Source organism: Somniosus microcephalus, chromosome 9 (assembly GCF_052327205.1).
Source record: "Somniosus microcephalus isolate GS21.2 chromosome 9, FLI_Smic_1.0, whole genome shotgun sequence".
NCBI lineage: Eukaryota > Metazoa > Chordata > Chondrichthyes > Squaliformes > Somniosidae > Somniosus > Somniosus microcephalus.
This window is the reverse complement of record NC_140995.1, coordinates 165,874,839-165,901,566: the sequence shown is the minus strand read 5'-3', so window position 1 is coordinate 165,901,566 and position 26,728 is coordinate 165,874,839. Positions and strand designations below refer to the sequence as shown.

Sequence of the window (26,728 nt, the reverse complement as noted above, 5' to 3'; positions counted from 1 at the left end):
AGAGAAAAAGAGAAAGAAAGTGTGTGTGTTCTGGACTTATTACATGCAGATAGCACCCTCTAGTGGTAGTTAGTGTATAGCAGTGTTAGTATACTGCAATAGGTCATTTGACCTTGTTCCTGTTTTAACCCGGAAGTAGTATACCAGAAAGAACCTACTGAGTAATGGAGAATCTCCCATGAGGGATTCTCAATCCTGTGGCATCTCATCTTATATGTTGGGCAGGACGCAATGTCTGTGAGCATCTTTGTTTGTTAACATGATAGCAACTTTGTCAGTGTAGTATTTGACAATACTTTGTTTAGAAGAAGTTGTTAGCTACAGAAGTTTAGCTCCAGTGCTATTTAGTTATACAATTAGTCTATTCTATTGTTATAAATATGTTTATATCTTATGTAACATCTAATGTATATTACTCAATTCTATGTGCAAAACATATTTTGTCTTTGTTTACAGTTTCACAAATTTGTTCAAGTAAAGCTTCAAAACAGCAAACCTGCTTGTCGAGGAATTATTTGAATGTGTGTTTAGCTGGCTGGATAACTAGGTAGGAGCACGTCCACCGAGACTAGTACAGTGAAAAGACAGCAATACGGCTAGCTGTGAAGAGTGGAGCAGCAGGAACTCAGAGTAGGCCATCACGACAGAGCCAGCTTAAGTCTTCACCTTGTACACCACACTTACCTCACATCAACATGTCAGAAGATAATACCGAAAACGCTACTCGGCGAGTAGAAAACCTTAAACAGTTAGATGAAACTGTAGAATATGACAATCGGTCTATAAGCTCCGGTTACTACATATCGCAAGCTGGTTCACGGTCATCGGCTGGTTCACGGTCATCAGCTGGTTCTAGATCGCAGGCTGGTTCACGGTCATCAGCTGGTTCATGGTCATCAGGTGGTTCTAGGGTAAGCATGGCCATCGCCAAAGCACAGGCTAAGTTAGAAGCAGCTCAAGCCAGAGCTGCGCATGCCGACAGAGAAATAGAAATAAAAGTTGAACAGGCCCGTCTCAAAGCTGAACAGGCCCGTCTCCAAGTAGGACGCCAAGCTGAACAGGCCCATCTCCAAGCAACATTAGACGCTCTGAAGCAGCAAAAAGAGATAGATGCTGCATTAGCTGAGGCACAAGTATTCGAGGCATTTTTAGTGGAAGCTGATCCTGAGACAGCTAACAAACCTTTAATTCCTGTTCCGCGGCAGAGGCGATGACAGCGCACCAGAGATTACGTGAGTGACCAAGCCGACATACAGTTTACGAGAGAGCGGGATGAAGACCCGCACATCTCTACAGACGCAATCTCTTCATATAACATGCCCCAAGTCGCCAACCAAGGTCAAAATAGACAGCGTGCCTCAAGTCGCAGGATCCTCCGCTGCAAAACAGAAGGCACGGTGCAGAGGAATAGAACGCTGAAGAGAGAAAGTCAGCAGCAAACCCCCTTTCGTTTCCTTGAGACCATCAGAGCCCCTATTCAAGGCAACCTTGACACAGGTCCCAGCACCTACGACCTTGCCAAATACCTTGCACGCAGCCAGCTGGTGACTACAGGGTTAACCACGTTTGATGACAGGCCAGAGAATTATCGGGCTTGGAAGTCCTCCTTCCACAGTGCCATATCGGGCTTAGACCTGTCTGCAGGAGAAGAGCTCGACCTCCTTACCAAATGGCTCAGCCCAGAGTCCGCCGGACAGGCACGCAGGATAAAAGCGGTCAATGTGGGACATCCACCAGCGGGGTTGAAGATGGTTTGGGCGAGGCTGGAAGAAAGCTACGGCTCGCCCGAAGCCATCGAAAGGGCTCTCTGACAGGTTGGAGAACTTTCCGAAGTTGACAAATAAGGAACCCCAGAAGCTCCGCGGCCTTGGAGATCTGCTGTCGGAACTCAAAGCCGCAACGCAGGATGGCTACGTACCCGGCCTATCGTACTTAGACACTTCCAGAGGGGTAAGTCCCATCATTGAGAAGCTTCCATTCAATCTGCAGAAGTGGATATCATTCAGGTAAGAGTTCAAGCTAAAGCACGACGTTACCTTCCCTCCATTCTCTGTGTTTGCCAACTTCATCCATAAAGAAGCCAAAGCCAGGACCGACCCCAGCTTCAACCTCTTCTCCTCCCACACAGCACTTGCCAGGAGAGATAAGTTTGACAGACATGGAAAGACACCAATATCTGTCCACAAAGTGCAAGTGTCTTCAACCGAGAACACGAAGGATCAGAAGAAATCTGAGGATATGAGCAAACAATGCCCCATCCACAACAAGCCCCATCCATTAAAGAAGTGCAGAGGCTTCAGGGAGATGTCCCTGGAAGATCGCAAACAGTATCTCAAAGAGAACTCTATGTTTCAAGTGCTGCTCTTCCACGAACCATCTCGCCAAGAACGGCAAGGTAGATGCAAAATGCACAGAATGTGAAAGTGATCGGCACATTTCAGCACTCCACCCAGGCCCAGCTCCTTGGAAGTCAGAGTCGCCTCCTCCCGCCTCAGAGCACGGCGGGGAGAGAGGGAGAGCTGCCGATCTGGAGATTACATCCAAGTGCACCGAGGTGTGTGGAGAAGGAGTGAGCGCAAGAGCATGCTCCAAGATATGCCTCGTTAATGTGTACCCTGTAGGACGTCGCCAGGAATCTGAAAAGATGTATGCCATACTAGACGAACAAAGCAATCGTTCTCTAGCAAGATCCGAGTTCTTCGACATCTTCAAGGTCAAAGGAAGTCCGTCGCCTTACACGTTGAAGACGTGTGCTGGACTTTCAGAGACAGCCGGCAGGAGGGCCTGTGGTTATGTTGTTGAGTCAGCCGACAGGAAAATTAGTCTCCCCCTTCCTACACTCATCGAATGTAATCAAGTCCTCGACAACCATTCTGAGATTCCCACTCCAAATGCAGCTCATCACCACCGTCATCTGAGACGCATTGCAGACGAGATCCCACCTCTTGATGCAGACGCAGACATACTTCTGTTGTTGGGAATGGACATCCTGAGGGTACATAAGATAAGGAAACAGATCAACGGTCCACATGACGCCCCTTTCGCCCAAAGGCTAGACCTCGGCTGGGTCATTGTTGGAGACGAATGTCTCAAGGGTACTCACAAGCCATCTCAGGTGAGCACACTCAAGACTTCCATCTTGGAGAATGGTCGTCCAAGCTACCTTACCCCATGCAGTAGTCAGATCAGAGTGACAGAGAAGTTCAGTCATACAGCCCAGCCTCAGAACCCCCCAGCGCTGATCTCCACAAACAGCACACAGATGACGCTCACTGGCGAGAACCCGGGTCAGTCAGTCTTCTGTCGCACCGCCAATGACCACAAACTTGCTCCATCGATCGACATGAGATTCCTCCAGATTATGGACAATGAGGTCTCTCGTGACAGCTCTAACAGCTGGGTTGCACCCTTACCCTTCCAGAACCCCAGACGACGGCTGCCGAACAACAGGGAGTATGCCTATAATCGTCTTAACTCACTCCGTCACACACTAGAGAAGAAGCCGAAGATGAAAGCACACTTCCTAGAGTTTGTCAAGAAAATGCTTGTCAACGATCATGCAGAGATAGCTCCTCCACTCCAGGAAGGCCAAGAGTGTTGGTACCTCCCTTTCTTCGGAGTCTATCACCCCAAAAATCCGGAACAGATTCGCGTGGTGTTCGACTCCAGTGCACCATATCAGGGAAATCTCTCAACGACATACTCCTCGGGCCCAACCTCAACAGCCGCCTCTTGGGGGTACTCATGAGATTCAGGAAAGAGCCCGTCGCCATCACTGCCGATATACGGTGGCATAGTGGTTAGCACTGTTGCCTCACAGCGCCAGGAACCCGGGTTCAAATCCGGCCTCGGGTGACTGTGTGGAGTTTGCACATTCTCCCCGTGTTTGCGTGGGTTTCCTCCGGGTGCTCCGGTTTCCTCCCACAGTCCAAAGATGTGCGGGTTAGGTTGATTGGCCATGATAAAAATTGGCCCTTAGTGTTAGGGGGGATTAAATACGTGAGGTTACCGGGTTACGGCTTGGGTGGGATGGCTGTCGGTGTAGGGACCGGGTGCTAGGGTTTGGATGATCAGCCATGATCTCGTTGAATGGCGGAGCAGGCTGGAAGGGCCGAATGGCCTACTCCTGTTCCTATCTTCTATGTTTCTATGTTTCACTGCTTTGTGGTGAGAGAAGACCACAGAGATTTCCTTTGCTTCCTGTGGTATCGCAACAACGACCCCAACAGAAACATTGTGGACTACAGAATGCGTGTCCATGTCTTCGGGAATAGCCCGTCCCCTGCTGTCGCCATATACGGACTAAGGAGGGCTGCCAAGGAAGAAGACGACGACTTTGGCAGTGATGAGAGGGTTCATCGAACGAGAGTTCTACGTCGACGATGCACTGAAGTCATTCCCGACCGAAGCAGAGGCCATCAGTACCCTTGGACGAGCTCAGGAACTACTTGCACTATCCAACCTCAGGCTACACAAGATAGCCTCTAACAGACCAGCAGTGATGGAGGCATTCCCCCCTGAAGATCGTGCTAAGGACGTCAAGGATCTTGACCTCTTCACTGATGACCTCCCCCTACAGCGTAGCCTAGGAGTGTCTTGGAACATAGCAACAGACACGTTCACGTTCCAAGCCTTAGATGACAAGAAACCCTTCACACGTAGAGGAGTGCTCTCTACAGTCAACAGCCTATACGACCCTCTTGGCTTCTTAGCCCGTCACCATACAAGGCAGGCTGCTCCTCAGGGAACTCTCCACACGCGCTGAAGAGTGGGATTCACCCCTCCCTGAAGAGATGGAAGCAGAGTGGGACAGACTCACTTCAAGACTTACAGGAGCTCCGAATACCTCGCTCCTATACGTCCTTCTCTCCCTCAAATGCCCAATTCAAAGAACTTTGTGTCTTTGCAGATGCATCCGCTAAGGCCATCGCAGGTGTGGCTTATCTGAAGGTCACCACTCAAGATGGACTAAGCAAAGTCGGCTTCGTCTTTGGTAAGGCCAAGTTGGCACCCCAGCCAGACCTCACCATACCCAGATTGGAACCGTGCGCAGCAGTATTAGCAGCTGAGATTGCAGAGTTCATAGTAGAGGAGATTGATCTGAAGTTCGACAGCATCACGTATTATTCAGACAGCAAAGTGGTACTAGGATACATCCATAACTAAAGTAGACGGTTCTACGTATACGTGAACAACAGGGTCCAACGTATTCGACAGTACACATCCCCCGACCAGTGGAGGTATGTCCCCACAGACCTGAACCCAGTTGACCATGGGTCTAGATCTGTAACAGCATCCCTTCTCAGCAGCACGACTTGGCTGTCAGGACCTGCTTTTCTTCAGGATCAGTCCCTGCACTCCTCCGAACTCAATGAGTCATTCGACCTCCTCAACCCTGTTTCTGACTCTGAGATACGCCCACAAGTCACAGCGAACGTTACTCAAATCTCTAAGGACCTGATGATCACCAAACGCTTCGAGCGTTTCTCCAAATGGAACACTCTCATAAAGACAGTAGCACGCCTAACCCACATAGCTCGTACCTTCTCCCAGTCTACACAAGAGAGGAGCTGCCATGGGTGGCACATCTGTCTAAGAGTCCCTCTGAAGAGGAGCTCAACAGAGCCAAAATCCTTGTGATGAAGAGCGTCCAACATGAGTGTTACTCAGAAGAGTTGAAGTGCATAGCAGAAGAACGCAACCTACCCCCTCTCGGAAGTCTACGGAAGCTGCATCCTATCGTCGACACAGACGGACTTCTCAGAGGTGGTCCTTCTTTTGTCGCCAGAGGACTCCAGTGACAAGTAAAGTTAGGATTATGTGGAGTTGCTAACGACCCCAGATGGGGCATGTTCTGGACTTATTACATGCAGATAGCACCCTCTAGTGGTAGTTAGTGTATAGCAGTGTTAGTATACTTCAGTAGGCCATTTGACTTTGTTCCTGTTTTAACCCGGAAGTAGTATTCCAGAAAGAACCTACTGAGTAATGGATAATCTCCCATGAGGGATTCTCAATCCTGTGGCATCTCATCTTATATGTTGGGCAGGACGCAATGTCTGTGAGCATCTTTGTTTGTTAACATGATAGCAACTTTGTCAGTGTAGTATTTGACAATACTTTGTTTAGAAGAAGTTATTAGTTGTTAGCTACAGAAGTTTAGCTCCAGTGCTATTTAGTTATACAATTAGTTTATTCTATTGTTATAAATATGTTTATATCTTATGTAACATCTAATGTATAGTACTCAATTCTATGTACAAAACATACTTTGTCTTTGTTTACAGTTTCACAAATTTGTTCAAGTAAAGCTTCAAAACAGCAAACCCGCTTGTCGAGGAATTATTTGAATGAGTGTTTAGCTGGCTGGATAACTAGATAGGAGCACGTCTAGTGAGACCAGTACAGAGAGAAAGAAAGAAAGAAAGAAAGAAAGAAAGAAAGAAAGACTGGCATTTATATTGCACCTTTCACGACCACCGGACGTCTCAAAGCGCTTTACAGCCAATGAAGTACTTTTGAAGTGGAGTCACTGTTGGAATGCAGGGAAATGCGGCAGCCAACTTGCACTCAGCAAGCTCCCACAAACAGCAATGTTAAAATGACCAGATAATCTGTTTTTGTTAGGTTGGTTGAGGGATACATATTGGCCAGGACACCGAGGATAACTCCTTGGCTCTTCTTCGAAATAGTGCCGTGGGATCTTTTACATCCACCTGAGAAAGCAGACGGGGCCTCGGTCTGAGAGCGCTATATACAGGGGGATCCATTTTAAATCAGAGAGCAGATAGCTACACCAAAGGAAGGTATTTTTATTTTCATCCTCATTTACTTTCTATATGCAAAGATTACACCAGATACATAAAGTGGAACAGGATCATTTTGTTTTAATGTTAAGACCATCTTGGGGTCCAGAGGCTTCAAAGTGTAATCTCTCCTTAGCAGAAAGGTCCAAACAATGATTAGAAAAGACATCAAGGCTGCTCCAAGTAGACAGCTTGCAAATAAAACTAAGGAAAATCTGTTTAATGTGGACATACAAGTGAAATAAGCTTTTATTCTGCATGATGGTTCATGACCAGCAAAATAACAAATTAATACATTCTACAACCCATGCTAGAACATACATGAAGGCAGGTTTACCTAAAGTTTTATTTTCAAAGGAAACAGTCGCCTGGGCTGGCATATTTCCTTGTTTCTGTCTGAACAGTAAGGCAAGTACTGCTAAATATTAGTTTAGTGAAATCTAGGTTTGATCTTAGAGGAATGGGTTGTCAGGTAAAATATGGCACCATAATTTCTTGAGATAAGGTAAATTGAGAGAATTTTAGACCACATTGAAAAAGAGCAAACCTATATTTGTTGAGAACAAAGTTTCAGTTTGGTGGTTTGAGCTGCCATGCATCTTCTGTGTACCACGATTCGAGTGGTTGATCAACTGTTTTACTCTCCATAGGAGAACAGCAGGCTACACATGGTTGCCAAATGCACACCTGAATTATGTTAATAATAATCCTCAACACAGTAGGGACTGAGAATAAGAGGAAGACCTTTATTTAGACAACAACTAGGTTATCATTCTGTTCTTACATCCCCTTTAAAATTGTACCATTTAGTTTATTTTGCCTCTCCTCATTCTTCCTACCAAAATGCATCACTTCACACTTTTCTGCATTAAATTTAATCTGTCATGTGTCTGCCCATTTCACCAGTCTGTCTACATCCTCCTGAATTTTTCCCCCCCATTTTTCTCACATGGCAGCTGTCTTTCATTCTGCCAGTGCCATTTACACTTCATCTAGAGCTATCTTTTGTTTCTTAACTTGTCCCATTACCAGCTCCTTTTGCCTTGCACCATCATCCTTTTTTCTCTTAATCTCTCCTGCCTTCCATCCTATCACAGACCTTCCCTTTTGTTCTTTCCACCGCTCCATTTCCCTACCCCTGCACTTGCTTAAAAACCTGTCCCATCACCAGCTTTTTCCAGTTCTGACGAAGGGTCGTCGACCCGAAATGTTAATTCTGTTTCTCTCTCCACAGATGCTGCCTGACCTGCTGAGTATTTCCAGCATTTTCTGTTTTTATTTAACATCCTCCTGAAGTTGGTTACTAACCTCCTCATTGTTCGTTACGTTTCCGAGTGCTCCTCGTTGTTCATTACATTTCTGAGTGCTATGTTATCTGCAAACTTTGAAATTATGCCCTGTAAACCTGAGTCCAGGTCATTTATATACATCAAAAAGAGCTGTGGTCCTTAATACCAACCCCTGGGGGACACCGCTGTATACTTCGCTCCAGTCTGGAAAATAACTTCACCACTATTCCCTACTTTCTGTCCCTTAGCCAATTCCGTATCCACGCTGTCACTTGCCCTTTAATCCCATGGACTTAATTTTGCTAACAAGTCTATTATGTGGTATTTTATCAAATGCCTTTTGAAAGTCCATAGACACAACAACCGCACTACCCTCATTAATCCTCTGTTACTTCATCAAAGAATGCAATCAAGTTAATCAAACATGATTTGCCTTTAACAAATCCGTGCTGACTTTCATTCATTAGCCCACGCTGTTCAAAGTGCCAATTAATTGTCCCGGATTATTGTCTCTAAAAGTTACCCCACCACCAACATTAGGCTGACTGGCCTGTAATTGCCGGGTTTATCCCTCTCCCCTTTTTTGAACAGAGGTGCAACATTTGAAATCCTCCAGTCTGCTGGCACCACCCCTATATCTAAGGAGGATTGGAAGATTGTGGCCAGAGCCTCCACAATTCCCACCCTTATTTCCTTCAGTCACCTAGGATGCATCTCATCTGGACCAGGTAACTTTTCGAGTACTGCCAACCTTTAAAATAACCCCTCTTTATATATTTTTATCTTATCCAATATCACTACTACCTCCTCTTTTGCTGCTACATTGGCAGCATCCCCTTCTCTAGTGAAGATTGATGCAAAGTACTCATTTAGCACCTCAGCCTCTACAAGACGATTTCCTTTTTGGTCCTTAATCGGTCCCACCCTTCCTTTGACTATCTTTTATAACTATTTATATGTTTATAAAAGACTTTTGGGTTCCCTTTTATGTTAGACGCTAATCTATTCTCATACTCTCTCTTTGCCCCTCTTATTCCCTTTTTTGGAACTCCTCTGTAATTTCTGTATTCAGCAAAAGGATCCAACTGTCTACTAAAAGGTGGCAACAAAATTTAAAAAAATCCTCAATGTTCTTTACTCCAAAAAGGCTATGTGATAATATAAATATATATTATATATATAAAATGGCAACAGCAAAACACTGCAAAGAAAAAACAAATTAAGGAAGGCCATCTGAACAACATGGAAACAATGGGAGGGGGCATAATGTGGATCTCGCACAGCTAGTAAGTTTTGAATTCTTCTTGAATGGAAGACAAATAAATTCCTGGTTAGAATGCAAGTAGTATTTTTTGGAAAGGAGTAAACTGATCTACGAAAACAGTTAGTTCTGATGGTTCTTTAGAGGATTGAGCATGTCTTCCCAGTTTGCAAAATATATCCATTTCATAATAGGTTAATAAAGAGCTGTGTAAAATTATTAAATATTACAGAGCATAATCCGATTCTTTTAAAATGTTAATATTTCTTGTATTTGAGCCCATTTTGCTACAATTTCCATGATGGAGCAAAGCATACAAATGAATTCCTCATTAGCTTAGATTAGTAGAGCTGGATGCCATATGATGCCAAAGGCTGCAGAGAGAGGAGTAACTTAACTGAACAGCAATAATATGAATTGTTGGGCAGATTAATTTATTATTGGTAAATAGAAATTGAACAAAATTCACAGCAATTCTTCTGTGGAATCTGAAAACAATCAGAGGTGCAAGTAAAAAGAAAATGTTAAGATCCAGTATTGTATCTTTAAACCAAAGACATAACCCATACTTCTTTTTTGGAACTGCTTCTAAGAAAATTCATTCTCTGGAGATTCAAATGCACAGAAACATTTCAAATCCACAAAGTGGTTGAAGAACTGCACTACACACCATACAAAAAGTACTACAGATTGAGCGTCCAAAATCCGGAGTTCTGGAATCCGGGACGATTGGTGGCAGGGTCGTCCGGAATCCGGACACCCTGTCAAACCGCAACCTGGGCCCAGGCATTTCCGGACTCAGAACGTGTTTCTGATGTCTGGAAACGCCAGAGCCCAGGCTGCGATATTTCCAGACTTCGGACATCAGAAACACGTTCCGAAGTCCGGAAAAACACGAAAACTGGCTCGGCCTTGGTCCCGAGGTTGCCGGATTCAGGGCGCTCAACCTGTACTACAAACTACCCATCATGAGACTATATGCTGGTTCAGTACACCATGAAGCAATAATTAGTTAAGTGGATCAAATGATGACAAACTACAAGGGTCAAATCTAGCAGTTAGCTTAACAGCAAAGCTCAGTGGCTGTAACCCTCTGTTAAACATCGATTATATATATTATAATAATTTTTTACTAGCTTTAATTGGGTTCTCAGCTCAAGAGTTTTGACATGGATGTCAGTTATTTCATTCCCTGCGATAGTGACACACGGATGTCATAATAGCTTTTTTGATGATGAATTATGTAAGTTCCACCATCCTCATATAACATTACAAGCATAGAACAATGAATGTGAATAAGGATCTTATCCATTTGCAAAGAGAACTAATTTCCAAGCACAGAGTGCAAGCAAAGGGAAAAGTGCAAAATTAAATGACAAAGTATTTGGTTTATATCAACTATGAATGCCAGAGGCAGGCAAACTTTTCAGCCAGTTGACCATTCTGACCAAATTATAAAACAGTAGTAACAAAAGTGCTAATAAGATGTATTACTGCAGGTTAGTAGGCGAGCCAATGTGTTTCCAGTTACATATTTGAGTAAAATTAATTTATAAAAAGCACTTTGTTTTATCTAACATTTCAGGCAATGAAAATGGAGAGTTGAGATTGTAAAAATGATCTGATCACCGTAAAGCCTTGGTAGGCTATGTGACTGTTCTTTTTAAGAATTACTTAAATAGAATCTTGATAAACACATATGGCACTCCTAGACATCATACAGGAAAAACCTTATTGTCTTGTATAGCTGATCCCTCTTTCACTTCTTGCCTCCTACCTCCATCTCCCTCCTGTGTTACAACCTTTGTCTCTTAATAAGCCGTTTCATACCAGTTTGAAGCGGGGGGGGGGGGGGGGGGGAAAAGAGTTCTGTCAGCTATCATGCAGTTAAAATTGAAAGATTAACACTTTTTGCAGAGTCAATATTGCTAAAGAATGCCGATAAGAAAATGGTTAGTAACGCTGTCAAAGGCTGTAGCGTAGAATAGGTCTCACTTACATAACCTGGGACTGGCCAACCATTCTGTTAAGGAAAATTGTAGTTAAATATACATTACTTCTCACTATTTGATTATTTCTAATAACTATACACAATATAAATGTAATAACTTAATAAAAGTTGTATTTAAAAGTTAATAATTAACAATGCAAGAATGAACATCTCTCATTAAATTGCATGATTCATACGAACATACTGAACACTTCTACTGAATTATGCTAGTGAACTACTCACACTTGCAATGTCATAGCAGCTGAAAGACTCAATCTTGTGGTTATAATAAAAATAGCATACCAGCAAGCACTGCTATAAATGTGTCCATCTTATTGGACCCATCAATCTACCTTTCTGCCAATGGAGTGGCCCAAATAACAAATTTCAATAAGTTATTTCATATTGTTTCTGGGAGGAAGAGATTGTTCCTAAACTCAACTGTTTTAACACCATATTTCCACCAAATCACTTGACATTTACACTAGTATCGTCCTCGAATCACTTCAATCATACGGAGGGATTCTTCCAGATCAGAACAGCAACCCTGTGCACACAGAACAATGGGTATGATAGAATCACTGCAGCTCATTTCTCTGGAATCAATACTCCCTGCACAACACGAATAACCCTCACCCTTTTGAAATACCAATGTACTGTACCACAAAAAAGTCACTCACGTCCTGGGAGGGAGAAAAAAGTTTCAGGGCAAGTTGCCCTGACATACTATTGTGCATCTTCTAGAGGCTGGTTACAGAGTTACATTGGCAGAGAACGGTGAGCAGGTGTCCTATCTACCCTCGTGGCTGGAAAATGCTGTAAATGAAAGCTAAAACCAAAGGAGGTTTTTTTTTTTTTTTTAAAGTGTGAATTATGGTACAACAAAAACATATTAGAATCTTGTCGGATATACGTATTCAATGAGTAGGCGATACTGAATAACTAACAGGTTGATCATGTATTATTTAATTACACTTCTAACAGGAAAGTGAGGACAAGTTTGAAAGGCCCACATCACGAATAGTTCATAGGGTTCTAGAAGCAAACGGTGTTGAATCAACATCATCATAAAACAGTAAAAAGCTTGAAAGTTTATTTAGTAAAGCAAAAATGTGAGTACCATTTGATTGCTGGGTGGAACACCTGCTGACCAAGCGGTAGTTGGAGCAACCTTAGGCTGCCAGTTTGCTCCTCCTGTCAACTTCTTTTCAGAGGCATTCCATTGAAGGTCACTCCTATAATTACAGTAAACTTGTTAAAAATATGCAACTCAGTTATTCCTCTTGGGGATGTGTTGATTATTCACATACAATGGTTTACCTTTTTCTTCAATATTTGAGACAATAAATCCAGAAAGTTTAACTATATTTACTATACGTAGCCATACGTGACAAAATGCATAAACTCAACTCCAATTTTCTTATTAAGTTAATTTTGCAATAACAAGTTATATTGTAATGTTGTAAATATTGCCAAACATATATTTTACAAGTTGCACTAGCATAACGTCTGTTTGATGGGCTTAAAAAGGAGTTTTAATTTTCAATAATATGTATAGTCTTCCAGCCCACAAAAAAGGCACAAATGACACAGCCAGATTGATTGGCAAAATCAGTTTAAATAACTTGCGCTAAGTGGTTTCATTTCGATTTCGATAAATACCAATTTTAAACTTGAACAATAATGATTTTTCTGAAATGCAAGACTATGTGGTGTGTTAACAGTGTAAATGAAAAATTAATTGAGTAACACCAGGCATGGAAAAAAAGTCAGACATTAATAGTTTGCCATCTCATCATGGATGGCATCATATCTTTTCAGCAAAAAGATAGGTCGTCCCTTTTCCACACTGATGAGTCTCTTTTCCAGGAGAGTTGATAATTCTCTAAGGACACAAGCAAATCGATATCCAGTCAGTCTCACTTGTGGCATATTTCTTCAATTACCAGAGAATGGATCTTTAACTTGTGTAGACAGACAGTAAGGCGACTGAAGAGATCACCCTCGAGTTGCTCCCTCCCACCAGATGAAGGGCCAAGATGGAGATGCCTTGTGCCGTGCACCATAATGCCACACATATCGTGTCTCGATATACTAATTGGAAAATGCCATTACCTCTGGAGTGATCTATCCTTGACCTCCTCCTATTCCACATTTACTTCTGCCCCCTCGGTGACATAAGATGACATGACGTCAGGTTCCACATGTGTGCCGACGACACCCAGCTCTACCTCTCCCTCACCTCTGTTGACCCCCTCCACTGCATCTCTATTGTCAGCCTGCTTGTCAGACATCCTGTCCTGAAGAGCCATATTTTCCTCCAGTTAAACATTAGGAAGACTGAAGCCACTGACTTGACCCCCTCCTCCATAAATGCCATACACCCATGCCACTGATTTCATCTTCCTCCCCGGCCACTGTCTCAGGCTGACCCAGACTGTTCACAACCTCAAGGGCCTATCTGACCCTGAGCTGAACCTCCAACTCCATATCCTATCCATCACAAAGGTCGCCTACTTCCACCTCCATAACATCTCCCGTCTCAGCCCATTTCACATGGAAACTCTCATGCTTTTGTCACCTCCAGACTTGACTATTTCAATACAGGTACTCTCCTGGTCAGCCTCCCATTCTTCACCCTCCATAAACTCGAGCTCATCCAAAATTCTGCTCCTCGTATCCTAACCTGCACCAGGTCCCACTCACCCATCACCCCTGTGCTTGTTGATCTACATTGCCTCCCAGTCCCCCAAAAATTCCAAATTAACATGCTCATCCTTATGTTCAAATCAGTTCGTGGTCTCGCCATCTCTGAACCTCCTCCAGCAACCCTCCGAGAACTCTGCATTATATATATATTGTACGTCAACAAGCTTCTAATTATAACTTTACTTACTTCTTTCCTGGAGCAGGAGAAATGCCCAGGTCTACAAACAGAAAGAGATAAATATTAGACTAACCAGACCAGACATTAAACTACCATTATTTTATGTGGCATTGTTAGAGACAAGTCTTTGGCTATAGTAATCTAAATATACCTCATAATAAATACATCAATAGTAGAACCAGGAAATAAGGGTGACTATCACTGTTACTTTTTCTATAAAGCCACAACACCCACCTTTGCTACATCCTACGAGAATGTCCACTCAAGTGCACATCTTGAGACTTTTAGCCATAGAAGATTCTCAGCACAAGAAATAGAATAGGGCAGGACAGAAGGAGGCCATTCGGCAATCCAGTTAATCACACTCACCGCCTCTTTCCCCATATCCCTGCAATTTTTTCTCTTTCAAGTATTTATCCACTTTCCTTTTGAAAGCTACTATTCAATCTGTTTCCACCAATCTTGTTGGAATTCAACACAGATAAATGTGAGGTATTACATTTTGGTAGGATGAATAGGGAGGTCACTTATTACTTGGAGGGCGAGAGTCTGGGTCGGGTAGAGGAGCAAAGGGATCGTGGAGTACAAATACACAAAAGTAGCGACACAGGTTAACAAGACCATTTAAAAAAGCAAACCAGGCACTAGGGTTTATTTCCAGAGGGATAGAATTGAAAAATAGTGACGTTATGCTAAACTTGTATCGAACCTTGGTTAGACCACACTTGGAGTAAAGCGTACAATTCTGGTCACCATATTAAAAAAAAGAATAGAGGCACTGGAGAGGGTGCAGAGAAGATTTACAAGGATGATACCAGAAATGCGAGGGTATACCTACCAGGAAAGGATGAAAAGGCTGGGTCTCTTTTCGTTTGGAAAAAAGGCTGAGGGGTGACCTAATTGAAGTCTTTAAAATTATGAAAGGTTTTGATAGAGTAGATACAGAGAGTGTTTCCACTTGTGGGGAAGAGCATAACTAGAGGCCACTAATATAAGATAGTCACCAAGAAATCAAATAGGAAATTCAGAAGAAACTTCTTTGCCCAGAGAGTGGGGAGAATGTGAGAATGTGGAACTCGCTATCACAGGGACTGGTTGAGGCAAATAGTATAGATGCATTTAAGGGGAGACTAGATAAGCATATGAGGGAGAAGGGAATAGGGGGGTATGCTGATAGAGTTAGATGAGGAAAGACAGGAGGAGGCTCAAGTGGATCATAAACGCCGGCATGGACTGGTTGGGCCGAACGGCCTGTTTCCGTGCCATATATCCTATGTAACCTATCAGGCAGTGCATTCCAAGTCCTAACCACTCGTTGTGTAAATAAGTTTTTCCTCATGTCACCTCTGGTTCTTTTACCAATCACGTTAAATCTGTGCTCTCTGGTTATCGACCCATCAGCCATTGGAAACAGTTTCTCTTTATTTACTCTATCTAGACCATTCATGATTTGAAATACCTCAATCAAATCTCCTCTTAGCCTTCTCTGCTCTAAGGAGAGAAACAGAGTTAACGTTTCAGGTCGATGACCTTTCGTCAGAATTGGAAAAAGTTAGAGATGTAACAGATCTTAAGCAAGTGTAGGGGCAGGGATCCTCTCTCCTCACCCCTCCGATCTCCCAATCAGAACAGCTCTGACAAAAGGTCATCGACCTGAAACGTTAACTCTGTTTCTCTCCCCACAGATGCTTGCCTGACCTGCTGAGTATTTTCAGCAATTTCTGTTTTTATTTCAGATTTTCAGCATCCACAGTATTTTGCTTTTGTATTAGGGGGAACATTGTCCACCAACACCTTGATTTTAAAATGTTTATCATGTTAAAATTTCTCCATGGGCTCACCCCTTCCTATCTGATCTCAGCAATGTGAGTGCTCCTAACCGCACTGTTGAGCTCTGGAGCGGGCTGTCACAATGAATGGATCATATTACACATTGCAAAGTACTCGATTACTCAGGCAGGCAGGATCCAATTACATATTCCAGACAAACTGCTGGGTGCGTCTGTCCTCCAACGGGAGGAATCAGAAATCTCGTCTTGCCCTCCAAGGGGACCAATCAGAACTTTGGTTTTACAAGTAGTTACAGCCTTTAGTTTATATTGGCTCTCCTCATTCTTCCTTCCAAAATGCACCACGTTACACACTTCTCTGCGTTAAATTTCATCTGCCATGTGTCTTCCCATATCACAAGTTTATGTCGTTCTGAAGTCTGCTACTATCTTCCGCACTATTTACATTTCCACATTTTGTCTCATCTGCAAACTTTGAAATTATGCCTCCTATACCCAAGTTTAGTCCCATGGGTTCCCGCACTCTGCCAGATCGCATACCATGGGTTCCTGTACTCTGCCTGATACCCTTCTCTCGGGTTCTCACACTCTGCCAGATCCCAGTCCCACGTGTTCCCGCACTCTACTAGATCCCAGTCCCACGGGTTCCCACATTCGGCCATATCCCAGACACATGGGTTCACACATTCTGCCAGATCCCAGTCCTATGCCTACCCATACTCGGCCAGAACCCAGCCCCACGGGTTCCCGCAGTCTGCCAGATCCCAGTCCCATGGGCATTAAAAAGAGATGTGGTCCCCATAGCGACCCTTGGGGGACACTACTGTATTACTTCCTCCCAGACTGAAACAACCATTCACTGCTACTCTCTTTGTTTTCAGTCTCTTAGCCAATTTTGTATCTATGCTGGCGCTGCCCCTTTAATCCCATAGGCTTCAATTTTGCTAAAAATATGGCATTTTAATGCCTTTTGAAGGTCCATACACAAAACACACTGTCACGTCTATCTAATCTCTCTACTTGAAAACATAGTCATATCAAACCCTATCTGTCACCTCTCTGCCTGCTGACCTAGCCTATCAAAATCCCTTTGAATTATCACATATTGGTTACTGCACCCAACAGTGTTACCCACAAACTTACAACACTTGCATTCAATCAATAATTGGAAAAATCTGGTTATTTTCAATTTCTGGATTTTCTCTCAAATTCTATCTATGCTTGTCTGTTTTAAATAGTCCTGTCAACAGTTGATTTAATTTAACAAACATTTTTACAATAATGGACCATGTAAAAAGTTCAGCACCATCCAGCTTCTTGCAATTTCAGATTTTAATCACCATCGGCAGTAACCAGTTATCCAGCGTTGTCTGTAGGCAAAATTATTTGCGCAGAGTCACACAATTTCAGATGTTACTGATATGTTTATGTTTCATAGCAGTTTGAAAGCATGAACTACTAAGGCAAGTTGGATTGTATAAAGTACAGTAGTGCCAATAAAAGTTTTGCAAACTATATTCCAAAAAACTGATCAACTTACTTCCTACGAGATTTGCAAGGGAGGAATCAAGATCACTCCCCAGGCCTTTCGTTGGCTGCTGCGTTCCACCTGCTGTTGGCATTCCTGAAAGTATTGCTTGATTCTGTGATGCCACAGTGGGCATAAGAAGGTCACCTAATCCGTCAAAAACTTTGGCAACAAAACGAAAGAATTAATATGTAGGAGTGGAAATCTCAGTAAGCAGTACAGTATCTATAAATATGATTTCTTTTTGCTCTACCACTTAACATAGATACAATCCTGGAAACGCACCTGCACCATATTAAGACTAGATAGTAAACCAATCACAGAAAGAAAAAATATGACTCTACCGTAATCTTATATCTTAAAAATACTTGTCTTTCAGAAACACTATACAAATATGCACTGTGCACTACACCCAAGCACAAGATGGATACACTAATCAAAGCATCGCTCCTTGAACTTTTGGGGCTGAAAGGCAAATTATAATGGATATTCTGACTGCTTTGAACTTAGGGTCGAGCACATTTGGTGTCATTCTGATAACATCAGTGCAAAAAGGTAGCCTGGCATTGGTTTGAAATTTTATGTTAATTTGAATTTTAAAAAGTACCTTACAAGAACAGAGTATGTCACTTGACAGTTCATTAAAAAAACTTTTTTTCAATGCATAAAATGTAACAACGGTGCAACAAACGGTACATCATAGTACAAATTAAGCCAAGGTGCAATTAAGGCAAAGGCAAAAACTCACCAATAATGAAATCGCATCAAACAAGGAGCCAACGTTGATGACGTGAAAGGGAAGAGAAATAAAATACGATAGCACTATCAAGAATTGAAAGCTTTGGCTCAATACTGAACAGCAGTAGTTGCATCTCAGTTTATTAATTACAGCAGAAGCAGGTCATGCAGAATTTAATGCTAGTTAAGCAACAATGCAGCCTGGCAAATATGCTTAAAGTAAAAAAGCTTTCACTACATAGCTGTAATTGTTACAACTAGAATCTGCAAAACTCACCCAAGCATTCATACAGCTTTGCTATGCAAAAAGGTCACAATTTAGGAGGTCTCAATTGTCATCTATCTACTAAACTAACTTCATCCACTAAGTACCGACATAACACTACGGATGCATTGCAAGAAGTCTAATTTTCTTTTAAACAGTAAATATTCTTTGAAATTAAGATTTAAAAAAAATAGGGTATATAAATCCCACCATAGTACTCAAAGGACTAAAAGAAATAAAATGCATTACTGACCAGTTTCACATTATCTAATTTTTCCTGACGTAGAATACGAAATATAATTGCAAACATCAAGGACTAAAAAAAAATCCTATATTAATTAAATTATAATTTAGAACATTCTAATTCTGTAATGTGGAGTAAAATGCTCCCTCGTGAATATTCAGGTATGCACGTCACCCACTGGTGAGAAACTGCCAGCTGAACGAAACTTTCCTTTATTACAACTTAGAAGCCACCTCAAATAATGGTTGAAGATTTAAAATGGAATTGGTTTTCACCTTTGAGGTGGTGCTGAACAGATAGGAGGTGTATTGACATTGCTTTTAGTTCTAAACAGGTCAGCTTATTTTATTTATTGACGTTATAGTCAAAAGTGATAAATTTTCAAGCAATTTTTTTCTCCAACTCCTTTGAAAGCAAGATATTTATTTTCTTTCCTTTACCTGATGAATCAAAAGTGTTACTTGCGGTTGTCAGACCAAAGGCTGCTTCAAAGTCAGGCTGCAAGACGTTATTCTGGACTGCAGGCATTGGTGTAGCTGCTGTTGCCATAAATGCATTTCCAAAGCCTTAGAGAAACAAATAACAACATTTAAAAAAAAGCAATGCCAAACATATTTTGGCCCTTTTGATTATGGATGATATTGGAGTGCTTATGCCTCCTCTAGGAAGAATTCTTGTGAACAGCTGAACAGAGTGTAATTTTGGACAGTCCTAAAACCACCAGTGTGGATAAGGTAGAGTGAATACAACCCTAATTGCTGTTACATTATACAGTACTGAGACAATACAATGTTACTCCAGTCTCTCAACTGCACTACCTCAATGCAGTAAATTTTCATGTAATATAAAATCTAACAAAACTACAAGCAAGCTTCAATCAAGGAAAACAGACATTACTAAAATTATTCAGACAAATAATTAATACAAATATATGCACTGATACTTCCAAGGCGAAGGAATATTTTTCAAGTATTCTGTCTTCTCCACCCCTCGCCCGCCCCCCACCCCCACAATTAAAATAAAAGTCAAAGTCAGTTACCAGTTAGTAAGTCCGATGAAGCAGATGAACTGGAAACAGCCTGAGTGGCAGGCTGAGACTCAGGAGCAGAGCTGCCAAAAGCATCTAGTATTGTGATCCAAAAAATGCAGCACAAAAGAAGTGAAGAAAGCACCAAACTTAAACCAAATGGTTTCCACAAGCATCAGAATTTTTTTTTTTAAACATATGGCATCCTATTGAAATATGAGGGATCGAGCTTAATAATACTAAGGATAGATTCAAATGTTAAGTTCAATTTGCTTAACAATGGATATAAAATATTAAAGGTTATTTCAACCTCAATTCATAAGGATAATCAGTTATGCCAAACATTTCTGTATCTCATGCTATCTTGACATATTACAGTACACAATTTACTTCATTTAGAATAACAACAGAAAATGCTGGAAAAACTCAGCAGGTCAGGCAACATCCGTGGAGAGAAATTTGAGTTGACGTTTCGGGTTGGACCCTTCTTCAAAACTGGAAAGAAAAGAAACTAGATCGGAGGCAGGGCTGCGATCGGACAAAAGAATAAAAGAAACAAAAGAAGTAAAAGAGATTAGAAGCTAGACGAGATGGTAATAGGCTGGGATTAGGTGTAAAGTGTACTGGCAGGGCAAAAGATAGCTGCCAGGTGTGAGAGAGAAACAAAAGGAAAGGGGGGGGGGGGGGGAAAGGAGTGGAACAATTACAAGAGAAAATGAAATGGGGGCCGAGCTTATGATCTGAAATTGTTGAACTCGATATTGAGTCCGGAAGGCTGCAGACTGCCTAATCGGAAGATGAGGTGCTGTTCCTCGAGTTTACGTTGAGCTTCCGTGGAACAGTACAAGAGGCCAAGGACAGCACCTCATCTTCCGATTAGGCAGTCTGCAGCCTTCCGGACTCAATATCGAGTTCAACAATTTCAGATCATAAGCTCGGCCTCCATTTCATTTTCTCTTGTAATTGTTCCACTCCTTTCCCCCCCCCCCTTTCCTTTTGTTTCTCTCTCACACCTGGCAGCTATCTTTTGCCCTGCCAGTACACTTTACACCTAATCCCAGCCTATTACCATCTCGTCTAGCTTCTAATCTCTTTTACTTCTTTTGTTTCTTTTATTCTTTTGTCCGATCGCAGCCCTGCCTCCGATCTAGTTTCTTTTCTTTCCAGTTTTGAAGAAGGGTCCAACCCGAAACGTCAACTCAAATTTCTCTCCACGGATGTTGCCTGACCTGCTGAGTTTTTCCAGCATTTTCTGTTGTTATTTCGGATTTCCAACATCTGCAGTATTTTGCTATCTTACTTCATTTAGGTATACTTAAACAAGAGCCACAGTTTAAAATATTGATAAAGAACTATATTCCCTTCAGCGAAAAATCCTGTAGTTTCTTCTTATACAAGGTATCATGCCTTATATCACCATGTGTTCAAGAACTTTAGCTGAGTTGTTACTGCAGTAGATTTTGATTATGGCTAATGACTGCACTTGGGGAGAAAATCTTTCTGCATTTTTACTTTTTCTGTACATTATTTTTTATTCACCGGTTATTTTGAACAGCAGAACTGCACTTCACAATATTCAGCTATGCTGCCATTTCAGTTGTAAACATCAGAAAGTCTAGTACAATGCTGAATGGCTGCTTAACTTGGGAAGAAATCTGAAGAGGTATACCCACCACCAAACAGATCAAGCACGGCTGAAGATTCTGATTTAGCAGGAGAGGCACTGATTGTAGGTGGTGGTGCTACAAATGCATCAACTGTAGCAGGCAGCAATTTAAAGGAAAATAATACGTAAGTAACAGCAGAAGTACAAGAGATTTCTCTCAATAATAACAATGATACCCAAGCACATATCCCATAAGACAGAGCATACATGCTGTCAGATAATTTCAGAAAATTGGCAGAAAGGTGCAATGGTTTTCAATATATGATGCCTTGGTCTCAAATTTCTACCAGATGTCAGAAGTGAAATAGCTGAAATTAGTCTGTCTAGACTCTTAAATCTATACTGGCCCCAAAATATTCATAACCTGAAAAACAAAGGGATTCTATACCAGGAATGCCCAAACTAAAGTCCAGTAGTCTTGATGCAGCTGCAAGCTCTGGAAACCCAGTCCACAAAGACCAGGCAATTCAAGTCTATTACGTTATATTTCTTACTCGCTGGTTTATTCTCCTTGAATTTCGTGGACCTCGAAGTTTGAAAAGGGATGTTCCTAGTGCTGTTGTCTCAATGGTGGATAAATCCTAAATCAGAATACTAAGATCTGTTAGTTTCTGCATCTTAAAATAGACAAATTAATGGGAACATTGATTTAAACTTTATATGTGACCCAAGAGGCTCCATGGTATGTACTGAAGCAACCCGTGTAGACACAAAGCTTGAACACTCCTCTATTCCTTTAGCTTCTGAAGGAAGGATTTTAATGGTAGAGAAACTTCAGAAATAGGATGGTTAAGAACATGAGTAAATTCATCAACAGCTGGCACATTCCTCATCTGCACTAAAATCTCAATCTGTAGTTCATAGATTGTGACACTAAAATACTTCAAAGTTTTGTAATTAAAAAAAGGTGCAAATGCTGGAATTTGAAATGAAAACACAAAATACTGGAAACCATCAGCATCTGGAAAAGCAAAAGACAGGTTGACATTTAGGTCTATGGTGTGTAGACCTTTGGTCAGAACTGGAAACTAGGAGATAAGAGAGACCCTTAAAAGTTTTGAACAAAACAAAAAATGGTTCAGGTGGGGACAGGAAGGGGTGTCTGAAGGGAAAGAGAAGTCAAAATTCAGGAGTGCCATCTGCAGTCAAATGCCCAAGCGGGTTTTTCAGAAGCTGGAAGAGGGGAAAACTGGTTGATTATACATACAAATCCCAGTAAGGCAGTGAAAAGGCATTAAAAGAAATGGCATGAAAATAGTTAAGGCAGTGAAATGGCATGGGAAAGATGCACAAAAAAGCAAAGGCACATCCTTCTCCAAAATACACAAACAATACTGTCACAGCATACCCATTAGGGCCTACTGTACAAATGCATCTACTGGGTGCAGAGTCTCCATTGACAAGAAATTACTGGTGCATTCCTCATCATTTTCTCTCAAATAAATTTAATAGAAAAATCAGAGAGAACGTACCTGTGATTTCCCGATACATGATCCCAGTAGGTGAGCCTTTCTGCCAGGAGTGCAATTCCATAAAGTAGCTCCTATCCAACTGAACTCATCTCTTATTTTGATTCTATTCTGTCTTTTCCACACCGACCTCCCCCCCACCCCGCCGCCGTCCAGTCACTACCTGCCTAACGCGATCAATTTTTTGATTGCCTCCACTGCTTCAGGTTCTGAACACCCATTGTTCTCCTTAACTTCAGCCAAGTAACTTGAGTTTCTCTGTCCATTCGTATGTGCATTTTGATTCCTGCTTCTCCTCAACAACCACAACAACTAGTATTTATATAGCGCCTTTAACATAATAAAACATCCCAAGGCGCTTCACAGGAGCACTATCAAACAAAATTTGACACAGAACCACATCAGGAGATATTAGGGCAGATGACCAAAAGCTTTGTCAAACAGGTAGGTTTTAAGAGCATCTTAAAAGGAGCAAAGACAGGTAGAGAGGCCGAGGGGTTCAGGGAGGGAATTTCAGAGCTTCGGGCCTCAGCAGCTGAAGGCACGGCCACCAAAGGTGAAGCGATTAAAATTGGAGACGTGCACTAGGCCAGAATTGGAAGAGCGCCATATCTCGTAGGGTTGTAGGGCTGGAGGAGGTTAGAGATAGGGAGGTCCGAGGTCATGGAGAGATTTGAAAATAAGGATGAAAGTTTTAAAATCGAGGCGTTGCTCAACTGGGAACCAATGTAGGTCAGCAAGCACATGGGTGACGGCTGAATGGGACTCGCCACGAGTTAGGATACGAGCAGCAAAGTTTTGGATGAGCTTAAGTTTATGGAGGGTGGAAGATGGCCAAGAGAGTATTGGAATAGTCAAGTCTAGAGGTAACAAAGGCATGGATGAGAGTTTCAGCAGCAGATGAGCTGAAGCAGGGGCAGAGATGGGCGATGTTAGAGGTGGACGTACGTGGTCTTGATGGAGCAGTATGTCATTGGAAGCTTATCTCAGGGTCAAATACAACACCAATGTAATGTTGCGGCCTCAGACAGCTGCCAGGGAACGAAGTTTGTGGCGGGGACTGAAGACAATGGCTTCGGTCTTCCCAATATTTAGTTGGAAGAAATTTCTGCTTATCCAGTACTAGATGTCGGACAAGCAGTCTGACAATTTAGAGACAGTGGAGGGGTCAAGAGGTAGTGGGGAGGTAGAGCTGGTTGTCGTCAGCGTACATGTGGAACATGTAGACGAGAAATAGGAGGGGGCCAAGGATACCTCTTAGATAAGCCTACAGCTTTCCTCTGTGGCATCTCTCTCTTGGCATCCTCCAAAGGGCCCATCGAGGCACTCACCGTTGCCTCCTTACGAGCAACAACTCCAACTGCCCCATCCTACTCTCTCACCAACTTTCCCGCCCAGTGCATCCACTGGGGACTTATCTTGCCAATCTCCTTCCCGTCTCACTCACCCCTCCCAGCACTGACCATGTGGACTCTGCCAGCGGATCGGCTATCACCGCCTCTCTCCACATCTCTCTCCATTTGTGAACAAGGCCTTTGCCATCCATGAGCTCATTGTGGATGATTGCATTGACATCATGGCTTTGACGGAAACTTGGCTGACGGGTGATGACCCCTTCCCCGCCTGGCTTTACCTTCCACCATTTTCCCCCATGTCGCCCTCATCACCAAATCACTCCTCAATCTGTCTCCCTACTCCTCTGGCACCTTCTCATCCCTTAAGTATCTCACCTTGTTCCACCGCTCTCGCCTCTCCTTTAAAATCCTCATTCTCTACTGCCCACCCAAGTACCATGCCAAGTTTCTCAGATATCTTCACTGTTTTCCTCCTTCAGCTTCTGCACCGAGCGACTTCTCAACCTCGGTGATTTCAACCTCCATTTCAACTCATCCGAACCCTACTTCCTTCCGTGTCCCCTCCATTCACCATGACATTTCTGCAGTTAGCAGTCTGCTCAATCACACCCTCACCTGTCCCCAATAAATCCATTACGCTCGCTCACACTGGCCGTTTCCCCGGTGCCACCCTCATATGCGCTCCCTTAACTCCAAGGGACGCAGACTTGAATGTTTATGATGGACACTGGTTTAGCCATTCATCGCCAGATCTGACTGGACCACATGAAGTACCATTGGTTCTCCTCTGTCAAAACTGCTCACTATTCCAGGATCATCCTGGAATGCAAACATAACCCCTGGCTTTTCTTCTCCAGTACAAACTGTCTTCTTAAACCCCTCTCTCCTGCCTCCCCTATTCTCACCTTTAACAAGTGTGAGGAGCTCATGGACTTCCTTGTCACTAAGATTGAGGACATCCGTTCAGCTGTCTCTGCTGCTTCCCCCCTTCCCCTAGCCCACAAAGCCAAAATTCCCCTAAGGTTCCCTCGCTGCCCTAGCCCTGAACTTGCATCTTTCTCCAGTTTCTCTCCCATCTCCCCTCATGCCCTCTCTGAGCTCATTTTGCCCATGAGACCCACCTCCTGCTCCCTCGACCCTATACCCACCAAACTGCAGACCATCTAACTTCCCCTCCTGGCCCCTATGTTGTTCGCTCTCTTCAGGTACCAACCCCTCCCCTTCAAATCTGTTATCATTGCCCTTCTCCTCAAAAAATCCACCCTTGACCCTTCCTTCTGTCTTTGCAAACTACCGCTCTTTCCTCTCAAGCCCCTGAACGTGCTGTCACCTCCCAAATCTGTGCCCATCTTTTCCACAACTCCATGTTTGAACACCACTACTCCGGTTTCCGCCCCTGCCACAGCACTGAAATGACCCTCATCAAAGTCACAAATTATATCCTGTGTGACTGCGGTAAATTATCCCTCTTCATCCTACTTGACCTGTCTGCAGCCTTTGACACAGTTGACCACACCATCCTCCTCCAACACCTTTCCTCAGTCGTCCAGCTGGGTGGGACTACACTCACCTGGTTCCATTGTTATCTATCCAGTCCTAGCCAGAGAATCACCAGCAATGGCTTCTCCTGGATTAGCAGAAATTTCCTCCAACTAAATATTGGGATGACCAACGCCATTTCGCCACAATCTCCAGTCCCTAGCCACTGATTCCATCCCTCTCCCTGGCAACTGTCTGAGGCTAAACCAGATCGTTCACAACCTTGGTGTCATATTTGACCCAAAGATGAACTTCAATCTACATATCTGCTCCATCGCCGAGACCACCTACTTCCACCTCTGCAACATCGCCCATCTCCGCCTCTGCCTCAGCTCATCTGCTGCTGAAATCCTCATCCGTGCCTTGGTTACCTCTATTCCAATGCTCTACAGGCCAGCCTCCCAATCTTCCACCCTCCATAAACTTGAGCTCATCCAAAACTCTGCTCTTCATATCCCAACTCGTGCCAAGTCCCGCTCACCCATCACCCCTGTGCTTGCTGACCTACACTGGCTCCCAATCCGGCATTGCCTTGATTTTAACATTCTCATCCTGGTTTTCAAATCCCTCCATGGCCTCGCCCCTCTCTATCTCTGTAACCTCTTCCAGTTCTACAACCGAGGTCTCTGCGCTCCTCCAATTCTGGCCTCTTGTGCACCCCCAATTTTAATCGCTCCACCACTGGCGGCCGTTCCTTCAGCTGCCTGGGCATTAGGTTCTGGAATTCCCTCCCCAAGCCTCTCCGCCTGTCTATCCTACTTCAAGACGCTCCTTAAAACCTACCTCTCTTTGACCAAGCTTTTGGTCACCTTTCCTAATATCGCCTTGTGGTTCTGTGTCAAATTTTGCTTGATAATGCCTGTGAAGTGCCTTG

The 26,728-nt window shown here is 43.0% G+C and overlaps 1 protein-coding gene across 26 annotated transcripts in view; it reads right to left on the bottom strand.

The window, feature by feature from the left end:
• Nucleotides 1–26,728, bottom strand: part of snap91a (synaptosome associated protein 91a) — a 312,251-nt gene that overhangs the window by 7,852 nt on the left and 277,671 nt on the right. For 19 of the 26 annotated variants that reach the window (XM_085997458.1, XM_085997467.1, XM_085997464.1 and 16 more), the window contains 7 exons: nt 21,499–21,582; nt 19,838–19,921; nt 19,239–19,364; nt 17,564–17,698; nt 14,243–14,273; nt 12,467–12,581; nt 11,356–11,379 (listed from right to left, as the gene is read on the bottom strand). In XM_085997458.1, the coding sequence (XP_085853584.1) occupies nt 11,356–11,379; nt 12,467–12,581; nt 14,243–14,273; nt 17,564–17,698; nt 19,239–19,364; nt 19,838–19,921; nt 21,499–21,582 (599 nt within the window). Of the gene's footprint in view, nt 1–9,754; nt 9,845–11,355; nt 11,380–12,466; nt 12,582–14,242; nt 14,274–17,563; nt 17,699–19,238; nt 19,365–19,837; nt 19,922–21,498; nt 21,583–26,728 lie in introns of all 26 variants that reach the window. The other 7 variants (XM_085997470.1, XM_085997473.1, XM_085997474.1 and 4 more) reach the window with 3 other exon arrangements.